Source organism: Heterodontus francisci, chromosome 16 (genome assembly GCF_036365525.1).
Source record: "Heterodontus francisci isolate sHetFra1 chromosome 16, sHetFra1.hap1, whole genome shotgun sequence".
NCBI lineage: Eukaryota > Metazoa > Chordata > Chondrichthyes > Heterodontiformes > Heterodontidae > Heterodontus > Heterodontus francisci.
The window spans coordinates 39,858,483-39,878,166 of record NC_090386.1 but is presented as its reverse complement, the minus strand read 5'-3'; the positions used below and the strand labels follow the sequence as shown (position 1 = coordinate 39,878,166).

The 19,684-nt window shown below is 41.4% G+C and overlaps 1 protein-coding gene across 3 annotated transcripts in view; it reads right to left on the bottom strand.

Annotated features, from left to right (window-relative positions):
- The window catches only part of LOC137378062 (pleckstrin homology domain-containing family G member 4B-like), a 186,210-nt gene that overhangs the window by 108,532 nt on the left and 57,994 nt on the right, over positions 1-19,684 (bottom strand). For all 3 annotated transcript variants that reach the window (XM_068048123.1, XM_068048124.1, XM_068048125.1), the window contains exons 2-3: positions 17,557-17,754; positions 204-1,530 (exon numbers count right to left, since the gene is read on the bottom strand). In XM_068048123.1, the coding sequence (XP_067904224.1) occupies positions 204-1,530; positions 17,557-17,754 (1,525 nt within the window). The remainder of the gene's footprint in view (positions 1-203; positions 1,531-17,556; positions 17,755-19,684) is intronic.

Here is a 19,684-nt window from a genome sequence, read left to right as displayed (position 1 = left end):
GGTTTGCAAAAAGAAAGCTCAGCACTATTCTAATCTATGTTAGTTTCAGAAGGGATTATCTGAGTATATCTAAATTTTGAAATCTTTCCAAACAAAGGAAAATAAGATGATTGTGTTTTATTTCTCGTAACATCTCAGCCAATAGCCCTGATAGTTATGTACTTGCAGATTTTCCATATATGCATAAGTCTGTATATTTTTACCTTTTCCCTGGGGTTTATATCTGCGAATTCTTGGAGATATATAACCAACTGAACACTTTTTTGTAACTTGCACAGTTTTCCTATTGGGCACAATTTCTGAGGACACAGAATCACGAGTTGGCAAAGATGACCTTTGACCGTAAGGAACTGAATGTCTGTTGGAAGTGTCTGAAGATGGCGACAACATATGAGGATCACATTTGGCTATAGAACGATATGGTTCCTTATGTGAGGTGGGATGTGGAATGGGATGTCCCAACAATCTGTCCTCATTTGTTGCCTTACGTGGTGATGTGACAGTAGACCTACTGGAATTCTTAAATTCCTGGTTTTGCCTGTAGCAGACTGGACTTTTTGAACCACTATTGCGGTCGTGGTTAATCAAGAGTTGTTCTTTGTTCATTTTAGAAGGTTCTGTCTCCTGTAAACTGAACCCAAAGTTCAAAGGGTTTTGCAAAGCTTCTATGTAAGATTCACGATAGCGACATTTCATCTCTTGCTGTTCAAAATCTCTGTTTGACCTTCTACTTAAGCATGGTGTGCAAGGTTCTGCAGCAAACCTTATTGTCCCTCCACAGGCCCATGTGCCATTCATTGGAACCACTGAAGATTCTCCATTCTTATATGAAGGATGCGTGGTCTTCTTTTCAGAGCATATTTCTTTGGAAAACATCATTAAATCCACATAATCCCCTTCAACGTTTTCATTGGAAAGTTCACTTAGATTTGGGGAGACCTTTCCCAATATCACAGGCTGTTGACTCAGACATTTTGCACCTTCTATTTGAGCCAAGTTAGAGAATATACTTTTATCATCTTTAGTATCAGAGTCTTGCTCAGAAGCCCTAAACAAATGTTTAGTTTCCATACCGGTCTGTAATGTCATCCTAGCAGAACCGTAGTCATTTTCTGCTTCCTGAACAGAACAGGTTTTTTGCCCAGATGCTGGTGTTACCTTGTCTTTAGCTACAAATTCAGGATTGACTATTTTAGTCCAAAGCACCTTCACAACTCCATTCTCTGTGGCTAACAGGCAAGTGTGCAATGGTGTGCCAGCACGTTCACTGTTTATCATAGCCAGCCATTCCACTGTAAAAATATTGGTGTAGGATACTTCTGGTACAAGCTTCTCCTCCACACTGCAGAGGTCTCTGCCCAGGCATTTCAGCACAATTCGTGCAGACTGCCCTCCAACAGGTAGAATTTGTAGATAGAAATCGCCAGGGCGTAGAAGAAAGATGTTGAACGATGACAATTGTATCACTACCTTCTCATGGAGACACAAAGGCCAGCCTTCATGACGGAACAGGAGGCTTGAATATCTAGCCTGAGGGAGAAGAACATGCAAGCTGTATTAATAAGAAACTTACTAGAGCAAAATACTTATATAAATAACTTGTCACTGAGCTACTTAAGTAGGTTCGTTCTTAATGTGGAGGTGGATATTAATCCTACCCACCCATGGGCAGTTAAAACAGAGGGGTTGCTATCCATTTGGGAGTCACCCAGCTCCCCCCATCTGTGATCTTATCCCACAGGGTTTTGAAGTGTCAATTGGATGCCAGTTGCATTTTCACAGGTCTGAATGGGAAAACTGTTGCAGCAGGTTTATGTGTGATTTTATTCATTTTAAACTCAGCCAGCTAATGATGTCTGTGTACTCAGGCTGATTAAGTAAGATGCATAACTTTAGAACATGAGGATGTTATGTATTCACATGTTCATGTTTAAAGAGCTTAATTTTAAGGCATATAAGTGCTTGTGGATATGAACATTATTGGTTTTAGTCAGTGTGTCTGATAAGCAGGATAGAGAAGAAAGAGAACATCGGGTTTACTGGAGATTCAGGCAATTTCCCTATTCACGTAACCAGCAGGCCTTCTGAGTGCATGTTGCTATTATTGATTAATGAAAACAAAATGTTAACATATAACCTTTAATCACTGAACAAGGAGCTCATTATACTATAGTGTAATTATCCTTGTGCTTTCAGTGCTGTATCTCCAGTTTAAATGAAGCTGTACTTGCATTGCTACTGCACCTAATTATTATACAAGACCTAATTAAACAGACACTTAACAATCTTTTCTTAGCTAAATTTACTGCTCTTGGATTTTTTTTTCCAATGGCTGTAATCCTTGATTTCAAATGAATTGATTTTTCTACACCCAAACTAAAAGTATGACAAATGTATCAAGCGAGGGTTTCCATTACTTTTACCAGCGCAATTCTCCAGTAATCGGCCAAACCATTGAATGAGAAACTTTAAGTGAAAGTTTACATTAAGCATAAATCTTTAATGCTAGTTTAAAGAATATTGCATTGGAAGCCAGCACCCATCCACAAAACCAACCATACCCCCAGGCCGAAATAACAAGAATGGCGAGTTTCTGCTGATTGCGCCTGTTTCGCCTTTATGTTGTTTCTGGTTCCCAGATGTTGGAATGAATCACACTTTAATCTTGGAAAAGGCTGGAGTCAGGCTGGTTTATTTCAGCAGCATGCTTGTGCAGTAGTGCCTGATTCTTGTGTTACATATAATATGACTTCCCAATGCAGTATGAGTGAGGCCCCCTACTGGAACACTTAAACATAACAACTAGTTCCGAGCTAATTAGTTCCTATAACAATATATACATATATAACAGTGCCTGTTTGTAACCATTTGAGAAGGTTCTTCAAATTAAGATCATTTTTTTAGGCTCTAATGGGAACATTTTAAATGTTTTTGCATATTTAAAAGTATTTAATTTATTAAGAAACTGGCTAGTCTACACCAATATGAAACTAGTAAATGGTTCAGTATAGTATGTTTACATCATTTTCAGTGACTTAAGACCAGGTTACTCAGAGCTGGTGAACTAGACATGCTTAATAAAAATGTCTATACTTTGTGATAAACCCATTTTCAATTGCACCAGGTTATGACTCTTAAATATACAGTTATTTCAAGGAAACGATAAACAATTACATTCTACTATGCTGCCAAATTGTGATGGTTCATGGAAGATTTTACATTTGTAATTATGCAAATGAGGTTGGGCAGAAACTTGAACCATAACTTCACTGTGCAATTCCAGGCGCAAGTTGCATCTAGTTTGCTGATGACGCCCAAAAACGGAAACTTCACTCCATAACCTTCCATTGGTTGTGTGGAAACTTGTTCCATGAAAATTAGCTATAGTTCTGGACCTGCACACCAACTGACTAAAAAGCATCAGGGGCCTAGACGTCATGTTGCAAATGAAAATGCACAACTAACTGATTTGTTGACATAATAAGGTCTCTACTTTTTGGGGGGATGGGTGTGGACTAGATCTTCAAAAATAAGGTACATTTCTCCTCAGGGTCTAATGAATTTTCTATAACTTTGGCATCAAGCAAGAGAGGAACATATATAAGATTTAACACTCCACTTGTAATGCTATACTGTACTCTGTACTCTCATTACTGAATAAAAACTTAACCTCTGCTGAAGGTTTGAGGCTCTGGACTAATCCCACAGCACTATCTTGAAGCAGCATTCAAAGATGGTAGTGACAGATACAATAAGATCTCACTTTGCCTTTGGCCTCCAGTCTGGACAGAGTGAGTAAAGTAAACTAAAAAATAGTTCCATGTAGAGAGCACCTTGGTCATCCTTATGAATAAAATCAGAGGCAGAATTTTATTAGACTGCAACATGGACTATGTGCACAGTTTGTCAGGGGAGGTGGAAAGGTTTTCCTTCTCATAGACAGGGATACCGAAATAACAGGAAAATATTATACTTAATATTTTAGCCTGAAAAGGAACATAGAAGATACCCATAAAATAAGAGTTAACATTGCATTTAACCTGGCCAGTATGTATGCTTTTTTCTAATGATAACATGATCTTTTAAGAGATGCTTCACCATCATTAACTTGAATGCTACAAGCCTGGTCTCTTACAGAATAATTTGTTTGAAACTGTTTTCAGAATATGATGGTAAACCATCTAGTAAGCAACTGACAGCAGACAGATCAGAGAGATAGAATTTGGATATCTCGGGTTGCACTGTGCAAGGAGTATCAGCTAAGAGAGTAGAACAACGAACACTAAAGTAATGAGGATGATCTTTGTCCAACAACAGAAAGTAATACAGTGGGTAAGATAAATGTGTCATGATAACTACCTTTGAAAGGTGACACAATGCCTCTCTAGTACATGGATGTACATAAAATTTACAGCACAGGAACAGGCCATTTGGCTCAACTGTTCTATGCTGCCATTTATGCTCCAAATGAACCTCCTCTCATCCCTTTTCATCTAAGCCTATCAGTATATCCTGCTATTCCTTTCTCCTTCATGTGCTTATCCAGCTTCCTCTTAAATAAATCTATGCTATTTACCACAAGTATTCATGGTGATAAAGAGCTCCACATTCTTCCCACTCTTTTCTCAATTGCAAAAATACTGAACAAAAGATCAAATCTGAGATGACATGCTGTAAAACCTTATGAAAAAGAGGACATGAATTTAAGGCTGACAATAGACAGAAAACCACAGGAACTGACAGAAGGAACACATAATAGTAAAGTCTTGTGGCATTTGTGGCCAGTTTGTTTATGATAGTCGGCTGACTAAAATAAACCTGCTCTGATTTCACGAAAAATGTTCTAAACAGTTTCAAGAGAGGGACCTCCCTAAATAGCACTGCCACTGAAACTGGTCAAGCAATCTGTATTGCAGAACTGTTAGCTTAATTCATCTTCAGTCATCTTCCCTATTACTAAGCAGACTGTATTGTAAGAAGAAAACAGCTCACACAGACCTGGAACATTAAACATCTTTCTGTCCACAGACGCTGCCTGACCTGCTGGGCATTTCCAGCATTTTCTGTTTTTGTTTCACAAACTAAATATCTGTCCCCACTGGCAAAATAATACTTTTAGTAGCACGTTTAGTTTAACCAGATAGCAGATTTGGTTAATTTGTACAAAAATGTGTTTCTGCTGTATCAGGAGACCACTTAGTTTGCCCCAAACTTAACCATTTGATCAAGCTTTTGGTCACCTGTTCTAATATCTCCTGATGTGGCTCGGTGTTAAATTTTGTTTGATAATGCTCCTACAAAGTACCTTGGAATGTTTCTTTACAATAAAGATGCTATGTAAATATAAGTTATCGTTGCTGTTGGGATTTAAAGCCACATTCTTGTTTTGTTGCCTGCACTCTCAACTGGTTCAGATCTGACAGCAAGGATTGAGATCCTGAACAATGACATCAAAACAGAATGTTCTGGAAATACAGAAGAGATTCATCAGCATCTGAATAAGAAAAGAAAAGGTTAACATTTTGAATGGAGCCTTCATCAGGAGCCAGAAGGTTTGAGCTGGGTTAGTGCCAATGTGGGTTCCTGGCACAGCTCAACAGACCACAGTGGTTAATGCACCAAACAGATGCGAGCTTGAACAGAATTAGCATGCAAGTGCAATGCTTGTTTGCTGTTGAGCACGTTATAAAGTGCTGCCAATCTATAGGATTAAGCCAAACATAAACTCAACTATTTACAAGCTGAAATGTTATCGGGGAAGAGGCAGAGGTAATATTCAATTGGTGGGAATTACAGGGAAAACTGAAGAATCATTTATGGCGATACTTTTCAGTTCTGCTCTTGTTGAAATTTTGGCAACATTCCTATTAACACTAGTTAATTAATGTTCTCCAAAAAGAAGGCCTCTTTCCAACATAAACAGCAAATAAACTTTCACCTTCTTGTAATTGGAGGAAGCTTCGAACTGAACATTCACACTAAATTGTTATATTTCTGTGATGCATCAGCAGAAAAAACAAATGAATCATATGGACGCTACACAGTTATTTTCCTCCTTTTGGGTCGCAGCAGTGTAGAAATTCAGTTCCAAGTGACCAGCTGTGTATCCCACTAACAATGTCTGCATTCAACATTCCTCTGGTCATGGGCCAAAACACAAGTGCTTTTCCAATACACCCACCTCTCGTTCACAAAGAAATAGGGCGGATGATACAGGAGATAATCAATCTGTAGGTTGGTCACTTTGGAGCTGAACATTTTTCGCCTCTGATAGATGTTAAGGATCATAATACTAAAATTAGCTTAGGTCAATCTCAATTCAGTCAGGCGTCAGCAACACAAAAGAAAATCTAATTTCATGTCAGGCACTAATTTGACAATCATGCTTAAAGAGGTAACAATAAAGAGGCAAAGACTGTGAGAAAAGGAAATAGCAGACTGGTGCAGTGAGGGTTGTTTGCATGCAGTCAAAGCATTTTGTTAGTACAATGTGTGGGTGCATTTTCCTTGCATTCGATCTGTACCATGCCTGAGTGGAGAGCATTTGGTACGGCCACTGTGAGGATAAAAAGTGAAAAAAGGGTTCTGTATGCAAAGGAAGAGTTAAAGCAACATTGTCACCTGTGTGCAAGGCATGACATTACAGCATGGATGATGGTTGCACTGCATCATTTTGAATACACATATTCTTCCAGTGCAACCTTCCCCAGTTAGCAAACTATCAGCAAAGCTTACCAAGTAATCTATTGTTCCTAGAGCCTAAACTCCTCCATAGTGAAATACTGGCTATTTAATTGGCATTGACTTTAACAATATGCCCAGTGCAATTTAGATGGAGGATTTAGATTCCATCTATTTTTGTATCATATTTTACTAGTATTAATATCTTTCATTATTCTTTACTTTAAAAAATAAGCCACATTTATTTACAGCCATAACACATGCATAGAAGAACTAAATATCTTTAAATGGTGCATTATCAAAACAGTTTTCACGAAGTGAATTCTTTCAGCTTTTAATGATTGATTCCGTACGTTTGTTTGACAGGATGATCTGGCTGAGAACATGTCAAGACTTATTTTGGTGAAAACCTTCAGGGTCTGGAGCTATTTCTTTATTCACATAGAAAATTAAACTCAGTTTAAAATCCGAAGTGCAATCCTCAAACTCAAGTATTGCTTCTACCTCAGTTATTGATCAGACACTAATGGGAAAAATGGAGTTACATTTTTCGTAACTGTATCTTCTACAATTTGATAATCAAACATTCCAATTAAAGCTTTTATTTCTTTTGAGTAAAGCCTGAAAGTAGTCATTACTAATCTGCTTATTTGTGCTCATCCAGGTATCATTGTGTTGGTAAATATTTCAGATAATTTGTGGAGTAGGCAAACAACGCTCATTGAAAGTAAAGCTTTGGTATTGATTTTGGCAGTCTTTGATCACTCATTAAATGTTTCTTTCATTGATTTGAATGCTGGTGTAATTGTACATTCTCTGGGCTGGATTTTGAGGCCTCATACCACCAGGAGGACAAAGCAAGCCATTGCTTGTTGTATGCAAGGTTCGGCCAGTGGCATAGGACCTTGGAAAGTTTAGCCCTATTTCTGCATTGTAGCACCAATTTTGTGCTGTCAGCAGGGAGGGGTGCTCACATGGAGTGAGTGCATTGCAGGAAACCACAGGCATGCAGTTCATCTTCCTCTGCTGTGTTCCTACACAATGCTCCCACAAGTGCTTCTCCTTTCTGCGAACATCATGGGGGATACAAATTAGCCTGGGATCCATGTTCAGGCCTAACTCTCACCTAACCAGAGAGGCCCAAGGGCCTCAGGCCTCATCTTTGGGGTGAACCGATGGTGTCTCTTGTGCCTTCACAGGCAACTCACCTCACAAGATATGTTTATTTATTTAAAAACAAAAGTTCGGAATTTTAAACCTATTTCCTTTTACCCAAATAAAAGCAAAATACTGCAGATGCTGGAAATCTGAAATAAAAACAAAAAATGCTGGAAATACTCAGCAGGTCTGGCAGCATCTATGGTTCTCTCTCCACAAATGCTGCCAGACCTGCTGAGTATTTCCAGCATTTTTTGTTTTTATTTCTTTTACCCAAAATTCTATTATAACAATTGTGAACATTTTTGTTCTCAAACAGCACAACTGTTGTCAGTTTATTTATTTATTGCATTTCAATCTAATAATTGTTTTGCTATCTCCCAAAGTGTACATTATCTGAATGTAGTGACTATTTGAAAGTTAAAATGTGATTACGTGATCAACAATAAATTCCAGATTCAATGGAGTCCTGAGGGAAAGCAGCTTAGAATGCAAATTCACATTCCAAATGAGGATCTGAGTAGAATATGCACCACAGGGAGCAGCTTCATGTTTCCCAGCAGCATTTCGGGGAATATTAAAGATGAAACCTATGAAGAAGACTATGAGCTGCTCTTAATGGTTGTGGAAGAACAGCTACAGATATGAAGGGGGAATACAGAAATTTTAGTTGAAAGACTGAGTCCATTAGAATACTGCCTTTTCACCTCCGAGAACTGAGTTATGTTACTCCACCAAATAGATAGAAAAAAATCGTTGTCTTTCTCCCATTGGTTGTCAAATGTGTAAGTCAAATTAGTTTGCACGCAGTCCACATGCACAAATCTGATCATAATTCAGCGCTATCACTTACAGGATCTGATCTCTTCCTCTTCTAGAATGAACTCCAACTTGATTTTTAAATCAGAATTAATTGTAATTAGGATAATTCAAAAATAAATTCCCCAATTATCATTTTGACCTAATTGGGATAGTTCCAATTACTCAGGGTCAAAATTGGATAGCCCCTGCAAATGAGCACTGTGACTATGATGCGCGATTAACCCACGCCCATTGCTTCCGATGCAGGCAGTATGTAAACTTCATTTAAATAGTTGTAGCTTGCAGCCCAGTGCCAAGCATGCTGTTGAGTGGCTGCATGACACAGCAGGGGGCCCAAGTTTGTATGAGATTAATGCCATCTAAAGCTGGCCTACAGTATGTAGAGCCAGCCTGCACCTCTTAAAGGAGAGGTGCATTCTGGCTGGAGCAGGTGATGGAAGTAATGGGGAAGACTGTCTGACCTGCAAGAAGAGTGACGAAAGGTGTAACAAAGGGAACAGTGGCCTCCAAGGTTCTCAGGCACTGCACTAGAGGTCTTGGTGCAAGAGGTGGAGTGGAGGAGAGATGTCATCTATCCACAGAAGGCCCTCCAGACAGACATCGTGAAGGCAGTATGACCAGATAGCCATTGTGGTCAATGCCAGCAGTATCGCTATGAGGACCTGGATGCAGTGTGACGAGGTTCAATGAACTCACACATGTACTTAAGGTCAGTGAATGCATCTTCAAATATCATATTCTACCAAATTAACCACTGGCCTCACAAACTGCTTAATTCTACACACCTCCATCACTCATACCAAAAATCTCCATCAACAACATTGTATACCTAATATCCATAGCTTCACCTCACCCTCACAAACTTCGCAATGCTGCAAGCCTCACACTTACACCTCTCAGCTTGCACACACTGCCAGCTATTCAACCATGCCAGCGACAATCCCTGAACAGATTGCATCACACTCACTGACATACATCCCTCTCTCTTGTAGGACAAGGTAGTGCATATCTGGAGGAAGCAACAACTAACAGTCTGGGGACAGGCGTGGCTGCATGTCCTTGCCTCCATAGATGAGACAGTTCTTATAATCTTTATTGATTTATTAGCTTCAAATCGTGTAAGCATGCACCTCTTGCTTTCCACGTCTCCCCTCATCATAACCCTACCCTTGTGCCTTTCTCCTTTCAGATACCCAAGAATTGCCACCTGGCCAGGCAGTGGTGTAAGAGCAAGAGTAGGAAGACTGTGATGAAAAGGAAACATCGTCACTCACTCTCAGACTAACAGCCTCTGGCTCAGATACTGATGCTGAGTGTACTTTAGAGGATAGTTTAGAGGCAGGATCTGCAGGTGGTGGCACACTGGGCATTATTAACCTGCAGCCAGGGCAGAGGGTGAGGTCACACATGAGTTCTGCTGCACAGGACTCACGTGTGGACTTCAATGGAGCGGCCTACAGAAAAAGGTTGATGGATATGCACAATGAAATGCTTCTTCATTGGAAAGTTTGCCTGAAAGCCTGCAGTCAATGTCACGAACGTGAAGGAGTCCAGTGTCAACTTGGAACAAGACTTCACACATTGGCTCCAATGTGGAAGTTGTGGCCAGCTCCATGAGATAACTCACGGATCCATCCCTGATGCAGTGTCAGACAGCTGATGTCTCAACTTCCATTGCAGTACAAGCAGGAGTCACCCGAGATTTGGGTGCTGCAGAGGAAGCTCAGACTGAAATCATGCAAGCTCAAACTGTTGCCATCATAGCTGCAGATGCCAGTGCTCAAATGGAGTTTACAGGGTGTCACTGTAGTCCAGCAATCTGTCTTCCAAGGCACTGCTAGGATTGCTGAGGTGTCAAGCTGGGTCAGTAGCAATGACGACGTGGAGTACAAACCTGATGACAGCATTCATGCTCCCTCCCCTGCCACTCCGTTGGTGCCCTTGCTCTTTCCTGTCAGCCAGCTAGCCCAGACTGCTGTCAGCAATGCCAGAATGATGCAGTCTGCAGTCGTGCCATTTCTGGCCAGAGCCGCTCGAGAGTGTCCTGCCAGGCCATCTACAGTCTCCCCCAGTGAAAATCAGCAGCCTTTCACCAACCATGTTGCAACGACTAGGGTAGCAATGCATAGAAGCACTAGGGCAGGCAAAGGCACCTGCAAGACAGGCACTAAGGGAATGCACAAGGGTGATAAATAGACTTCTGGATGGAATATTGGATGGTTTGATTTATAAATTTATAAATGTTTGTTTAGCATTATGGCCAAGCGAATGCTGTGATGGTCAGTAACAGAGGAAAGGTAAGGTGTGGGACTGTTGGTGAATGGGAAATTGGGGTTGCAGTTGAGGGTACCGCAGTCAGATGAGCTGATCATGGACAGCCCAGGCACAGAGGGGATGAAATAAGAACAGGAAATTATGGAAATACACAGCAGGTCAGGCAGCATCTGTGGAGAGAGAAACAGAATGAACATTTCAAGCCAATGACCTTTCATCAGAACTGGAAAAAGTTGGAGGTGTCTCAGGTTTTAAGCAAGTGAAAAGGGAGAGGGTGGGGAAAAGAACAAAAGGAAAGGTCTGTGATAGGGTGGAGGGCAGGAGAGATTAAATGACAAAAGGGTTAATGGTGCAAGGCCAAAGGGAGTGGTAATGGGACAAGTAAAGAAACAAAAGATGTGCCTAGAGGAGGTGTGAATAGCAGAATCATGAATAGCTGCTGTCCAAAAGCAAAAAAAAAATGAAAAACAGGCAAAACAAAAGAGAAAAACCAAAACCAGCCAAGAAAAAGGAAACAAAATGAGAGCAGAGGCTACGGTCTAAAATAGTTGAACTTAGTTTTGAGTCTGCTGATCTGTAAAGTGCCCAGTTGAAAGATGAAGTGCTTTTCCTGGAGCTTACATTGAGCTTCATTGGAACAGTGCAGCAGACCAATGACAGAGAGGTCAGAGTGGTAGCAAGGTAGAGAATTAAAATGACAGGCAACTAGAAGTTTGGGGTCATGCTTGCAAATTGAACACAGGTGTTCCACAATGCGGTCACCAATGCTGGGTTTGGTCTCCCCAATGTAGAAGAGACCACATCATGAGTAGCGAATACAGTGTACGAAATTGAAATTACAAGAAGTAAATTGCTATTTCACCTGGAAGGATTGTTGGGAGCCTTGGACGGTGGGAAGGGAGGAGGTAAAATGGCAGATGTTGCATCTTCTGTGGTTACACGGACAGGTGCAATGGGAAGGGAAGTGGGTGTTGGGAGTTATTGAGGAGTGGACTAGAGTGTCACAGAAGGAAGGATCCCTTCAGAATGCTGAAAGGGAGGGGAAGATGTGTTTGGTGGTGGCATCAAGCTGGAGGTGGTGGAAATGGCAGAGGACGATCTGTTGAATATGACGGCTGGTGGCATGGAGGTGAGGACAAGGGGAACCCTATCATGGTTCTGAGAGGAAGGGGAAGGGGTGAGAGCAGAAGTACAGGAAAATGGAATGGACACAGTAGAGGGCCCTGTCAAACACAGTGGTGGAAATCCTCTGTTGAGGAAAAATAAAGACGTATCGGAAGTGCTAGTTTGGAAGGTTTCATCTTCAGAAGAGATGTGACAGAGACAGAGGGCTGAATTGTACAGGCCCGATACCGCAAAGGCCCGACCCAATATTGCTGGTGGCAGCGAGGCCTCGTGGCAGCCCCCTCTCCCCCCACCCCCCGCCACTCGGCGACGGGACCGAAACTAGCATAGGGAAATTTATTCAAATAAATAAATTAAATACTTAACTGCTCCCGCCGTCCGTTCCAGTGCCATATTGGTGCCGATCGCACTCCTGCGCCTTCGGATACCCGTCCGGGGATCCGATGGTGGATAGGAGGGAGCAGGCAATGTTCTCAATGCGGGGTGAGGGATCAAGATCAAACTCCTCCAATTGGTGTAGGGGATAGTAGGAAGGGGTAAAGATTAAAGTTTGTGAACTATGTGGGGGGTTGCGGGGAAGGTCAGGTGCACAAGGTAAGTATTTTTTGCAGTGGGGGAGAGGGCAAGGAATGAATTCTGTGGTTATTGGTGGGGTGAGAGAGACGCTATAAACATTTATTTCATTTTATTTATTCAATTTTAATAAAATATATCTTTCAATATTTAAATGAAGTGAAAGGGCTCGAAGCACTTTAAAAATGGCATCGGCGCCTGGCAGTGGCACCTGATGCTGTTGCCAGGGACAGACTGCCCACCCCCACGCCATCATCAGGGGGAGCAGTCCGCCTCGACGACTTAAATGAGCAGCTGTGTTTAATATTGCAGCGGCTCCTCGAAGCTCGGCCCGCACATGAGGGCCACGGTTGTTTACAGCCGCCACGCAACATAAATTTCAGCCCAGAGAAACTGGGAGAATGGAATAGAGTCCTTCCAGAAAGCAAGGTGTGAGGAAGTGTAGCTAAGGTAGCTGTGGGATTCAGTGGGCTGATAGTCAATATTGGTTGATAGCCTATCCCCAGTAATGAAGACAAAAGTCCAGGAAGGGAAAGGAGGATGGACCATGTGAACATAAGAAAAGGATGAAATTGGAAGCAAATTTGATGGCATTTTCCAGTTCAGAGCGAGAGCAGGAAACAACACCAACACAGTTATTAATGTACTGAAAAAAAAGGTAAGGGAGATGGCCCACATAGGACTGGAACAAAGAATGTTCCACATGTCCCAAAAAATGGCATGCACTGCTAGGACCCATGCAGGTCCCCATAGCAGCATCTTTTATTTGGAGAAAATAACTGGAGTTAAAGGAAAAGTTGTTCAATGTGTCTCTAACAGCATTGAGTTAGTACCTACACCACATGGACTGCACTGGTTCCAAGAATGTGGCTCACCATCAGCTTCTCAAGGGCAATTAGGGATGGGCAATAAATGCTGGCCTGGCCAGCAATGCTCACGTCCCAAGAACAATTAAAGAAAAAGAAGGGGATGTGTTGATTGCCTCCTCCCTGCTCCCACCTCCTCTTCCTCCTCCCCCTTCTCAGCTGGTTGCCTCCTCAGCTGGTGGCAAGGGCTGTGTCTTCATGACAGTGAGGTTGTGCAGCATGCAGCAGACCTCCACGAATCTTGCCACTCTTTCGGCTGAGTACAGAAGGGCTCCTCAAGAGCGGTACAGACAGCAGAAGCATTGCAAAGCAACCAAATGATCTACTGTATAACATCTTGTCTTGTATCATGGTTTTTATTATATGTACGCTGCCAACTTGTGCATGGGTTGTGTACCTGAGTCAGTAACCATGTGATCAGAGGATAGCCCTTGTTACCCAGTAGCCACATCACTCACTTCAGACTTCAGCAACTTTCAATATCAGTACAAACCATCAAACACTTCTACAAATTCAGCAACACCCAATGGAAATCAATCGGCAACTAACCTGAAAGAAGTTGATGTTCACTAAAAATAGCTCTGCTGGGGGCAGTGTGGAGGCATGGGTGGGGGCCCTTCCTGCTGCTGCTGCTGAATGTATATTCAACTGTGCAGAATTAAGAGAGGCCATCAGCTAGAGTGGTGAGGTCCAAAATGGCAGCACTGGTGTCAAATACACGCTGATTATCATCACGATCTGCCCACATTGCATACTTCCGCTGTACGATCCCTGTGCCCATACGAACACTGTACCCAAGGTGGAGTACAGCGCAACCACACCAGAAATGTACACGTGCACTGTGGATGCAATTTTGGAACCAAAATGGCACCTATAGCGCTGAAACAAATGGCTACAAAACAGCCTTTAGATGAAAATGATTCTGCAGATATACAATGGGGCAGCTTGCTGATAATTCTTTTCGTACAAGGTATAACATTTCAATAATGTGGGCAAGAATGTTTAGCTTTTTTCATGTTTCAAGGCCCCGGTCTTAGAAGATGGGATGGAATGGATGGCACGTACTATTTTAAAATCTATTTGCTTATGTCGGTACATCCTTCCAACTGTCAAGGTTGTATGATAGTCATGAGTAGAAGTTAGCTGCTTCCCTGTGCAACAGAAAAGCTGTATTTGAAACCAACAATCACGAACATAAGAAAGCATGGGTTTTGAAAATGTTGTTCAGCACTTTAAGCCATTTCTTCTACAGAAGATGTGTAACCTCGCATATCTGCCATTTCACTGACTCTGTGCACTCACTTAGTCGCCTGATGGAAGATTCTTAAGAATGCCTCCTTGACCCTCAAAGGTAATCAAGTGAAACTTCAGAATGTCTACTCATTTCCACTGTTCAATTCTTGTTGGTTGCTTCATCTGGATGATATTTTCCATGCAGGAATCATTGTGTACCATGGATTATATCATTATCTGTGTCAATATTTAACCCTTTAATCCTCAGTCCCATTTATGATCAGTTATTTACCTTTTCTTTCAAGAGTTGATTGACACAGTGTTGGGAGCCTATTCTAACATACAAACTAATCAAAATTGACAGGAAAAGACCAGCTGGTCCATTGAGCCTGTCCCATTTTGGCATGGTATATCCTTCACACACCATCACTCCCCACGCCCACGCAATCATGCAATCTCCTAGAACATGCAGACAACTGGAGGGGAAAAAAACCTATGGTCAATTTAGGAAAAGCTCTATTGTCCACTATTACATCTACTACTCCTTCTAATCGCTAGTGTCACTTCAGGCTTATTAATTGTGCATTTGTGTCCCCTAGTTTTATGTTCACAATGCAAGTTAACTATCAGGCTATGTCTACAATACTTATATGCTTACCACAATCAGTAAATCATTAGGCCCGCTGATACCCTGAAAATTGCTTGTATTGTATTATTTAGCTGCTTCACCTACTATCAGGAAAGAATAAGCCTAACCTCTGATTGGGTTCTATTGTACTGCATAGTGCACACTGAATCATTATTGTTATAAGGCATTCTCTCTTCCTTTAGGCTTTTATCAGAATGATGATTAATGATCGTTTAGCTAGTGAAATGACCTCAGATTCCGACAGTTTCCACAAAGATTTTGAACTGTATTTGGTTTCCATTTTCTCTTGAACAGGATGAGGTGTACCAGCTCAGTCAGGTAGATGTTCAAAGACAAGCTCCTGATTCTATCAATTTGTTCGTTAACCTTGCTGTATAAAGACTGTAGTAAGCAGCAAATCGCTTAAGTGCACAGCTTTGGAATCTACTGAAGTAATAGAATAGCAATCCCTCTGAAGATAATAATCTGTAAAATGTTAATTGAGCCAGTTTAGTAGCTCATTATTCATTAAGCACTAAAATCTTGGCAGAGTAAATATATATTAGAATCTTTACATAATCCTAAACTCTTTTAATATATTTAAAATAATAATGAATGCCTGTATTTATAAAGCACCTTCTCCTATCTAAATCTCAAAGCAATTTGAAAAATCTAATATCCATCTGAACAAGCATACAAGGCTTCAGATTAATATTTCAACACTTGGAGAGCACCTTCAATAATATAGCTTTCCTTCAGTATTGCACTAGATTATGTGCTGAAGTCCTTGGGCTGGACTCAAACTCAGAACCTTCTAATCCAGAGTTGAGAATACTTCCAAAGATGACAATGTTCCCCCAATGATGTCCGTGCCTGAGTATCAGCAACTCCAAAAGTGCAGCAATCCATCAGTAATATACATTTGTCTCTGTGTCAGAAGGTCAAGGATTCAACCCCCACTCCAGGACATAATTTAGACAAACATGTCTGTACAATACTGAGGGTCTGGTGCACTGTCAGGGGTGCTGTCTTTCAGATGAGATGTTAAACCAATGCCCTATTTGCCTGCTCAGCTCGATGCAAAAGATTCTGTGGCATTTTTCAATGAAAAGCAGGAGTGTAGGATGCTGAGGTTACAGATAGTCTGGAACAACCTGAGATAGTGTCTAGGAAGAGGGAGGGAATTGATGGCGAGAGTATGGAGTTAGTGACAGGGGCTGAATATGATGGCTTTGGTCTTCACAATGTTAACTGGAAGAAATTGTGGTTCATCCAAGGTTGATGTTGAAAAAGCAGGAGATAGAAAGGTAGAGCTGAGTATTGTCAGTGTACATCTGGAATGTCTGAATGATGCCAGCAAAATGTAGCAGTAAATGAGGAAGAGAAGGCCAAGAATAGATGCTTGGGTGACTCCAGAGGTAATGATGACAGGTCACAAAGTGAAGCCATTGCGAAAGAAGATCTGGCTATGATTTTATAGGCAGAAGTAGAACAAAGCAAGGGCTGAACTGAGCTGGACGACAAAGGAGGGGCACTGGATGAGAATGGCATGATCAATAATGTCAAAGACTGCAGAAATGTCAAGGAGGACAAGTAAGATTAGTCCACCATGGTAGCAGTCACAGAAGATGTCTTTGATTAAGGCCTATTCAATGATGTTGCAGGGGTTCAAACATGTTGGGTTGGGGGTCAGCGGTTTAGTGGGACTGGGGTCAAGGAAGCAGGAAGTGGTCTCATGGACAAGTTGAGAGGGCAAGAGGAGAGATAAGAGAGAAATTGGTGAACAATGTGGAAATGTGGGTTCAGAGTTAGTGCTGCAGGTGTTGGGGATAAGGGGAGGTTTATTTAGGGAGACAGGCCCAAAAGGCTCAAAATAATCATCCAACACCAACTTTCTCCTGTCAACATCCTCACTGTGTCGAAGACCAAAAGTACACTGTGTTGCCTCCAACATCAACTCATTCTTTCCTAGAATCTTCAAACTGGAACCCTTTGTCTCCATTGATCTTTCCCTGCCCCACAACCTTCATGATTTTAAAATACAAAATTGGTGTTACAAAATCATTGTCTTCTGATTTATCTTGGCATTTCCTTCGTTCTTTTCAACCTTAATGCTATCCTTGGTCTTCCCGCTCTTTCCTCGCGAATTTTTTTAAAAGACAAATAGACAGACACATTGTCATTCATTACACTTACACAAGCCTCTTGTTGCACAGTCTCCAGGATACGTTTTGCTGGAATCAAGAAATCCAGTAAACAGCAGAGGCCATCTCCCTTGTACGCTGTGTCGATGACCCTGAAGATCTGACTGAGGACTGTGGGAGCAGTGGCATCGAATGGAGGGTACAAAGCAGAGAGAATGCGTTGAATACAGGTGTCCAGTGATTGTGAATTCTGAGTAAAAGAATAAATATGCATCAGCAACTTCTTCCAAAGTGATGCAAAATTACAACGACTCAACTTCACAGACTAATTATTAATTTTAGACAAAAAACAGATGGGTGTTACAGGGAACTTACTTAAGTGTGCCTTGTGCTTTGTGAAAGAAAATTGTTTGTAAAGAACATGGTTATGATTTAATTTCACATAGTACACAGAGTAAATCTTCTCCTATGATAAAGCTACTAAATACGTGGAAAAATGCTGTACTGGCTTTCATCATTTTGTTAGTTGGCTTTAAATGCAAGTGACTCAGTGATGTATATCAACAAATTAAACTACTATAACAAAAACAAAAAAGCGGAGTAAATACTTTTTCACAAAGATACTGCTTCCCTAGAGAAAGTAACAGCATGCCAATCACATTAATAATAATCACTGCATTTTACAACAGAGAAGAGCTTACAGATTTAAAGCTAAAGATCCTTTGCAATTTTCTTGAGGTCTAACATCCAAAATATCTCGAGAATTCAGGAATATCTTTAATACACAGCTTTTACTGTGTCTTTCTCTATTAAAAGAATATAATGCATATATAACAAGAACTGCTTTGTCTTTCAGGTACAGTAGAGATGGATCTCTTCTAATCTCAAATGGAAATCCTACATTATAAACATTGCTTCCAAATAACTTGGCTCCCTCTTACAGGCCAAAACTGTGCACTTGCATTCAGGCAGTTAAATTAATTGATACTGTGGGGACCATACTTGGAGGAAATGTGGATAGGGAATAAGATGGTAGCATTGTAGCCCTGATTCGCTGACCCATGCACTCCCTGAGCATAGCTTCCTTCAGGGGGTGCAGAAATGGTGAATTCATCCAATGATTCCTTATTCTTCTAACACCATTCTCAGAGTTTATAATAATCTTTGCTTTGCCTCTCTTGTTGATTTTAAGGCTCAAATTAACCATCCTACACCAACTTTCTCCTGTCAACATTCTCACTGTGTCGAAGACCAAAAGTACACTGTGCTGTCTCCAACATCAACTCATTCTTTCCTGGAATCTTCAAACTGGAACCCTTTGTCTCCATTGATCTTTCCCTCACCCTACAACATTCATGATTTTAAAATGCAAAATTGGTGTAACAAAATCATTGTCTTCTGATTTATCTTGCCTTTTCCTTTCTTCTTTTCAACCCTAATGCTATCCTTGGTCTTTCACCTCAGTTTAAAGAATAATATTCTTTGTCTTGTAAAAACAATAGGGTAAATTCTAAATTGGGGTAAGGCCAATTTTACTAAGCTGAGAAGTGATTTAGCAAACATGATCTGGAAACAGCTACTTGAAGGTAAATTGATGTCACAGCAATGGGAGGCATTCAAGAAGGAGATTCAAGTGATTCAGGGTAAACATATTCCCACAAAGAAAATGGGTGGGACAACCAAATCTAGAGCCACTGGATGACAAGGCGCATAGATGGCAAGCTAAGGCAAAAAGGAAAGCTTATATCAGACACCGAGAGTTTAATACTGCAGAAAGCCTGGAAGCCTACAAGATTACAGAAAGTGTAGGTGTTGTATATTCAGAGAAAACTAACATGAGGGCTGGGATTTTATACTGGTGACGGGGGTCTCAACGTCAGGAATAAGGGAGGCCGCGAGCTCCACGTCGACTGTTCTGTGGAAGGCCCACCAAATCTAGTGCCAATTAGGCAGTTAAGTGGACAGCGACAGGCCTTCCATGGGATCAATGACCCCAGCACCAGAAGTCCAGAGGGAATGGCTACTGCCAGTGGAGCACCTACCAGAGGCCCAGGAGTGGCGCTGGACCCAAGCCACAGGTAGAACAGGGTGGGAGGGATCTCGTGGGTTGGGTTTGTGGGGGAGGGGAGTGTATGGGGGTCATTAGCAAGGCTTGGCTCTCAGTGCCCCCCCCCCCCTTC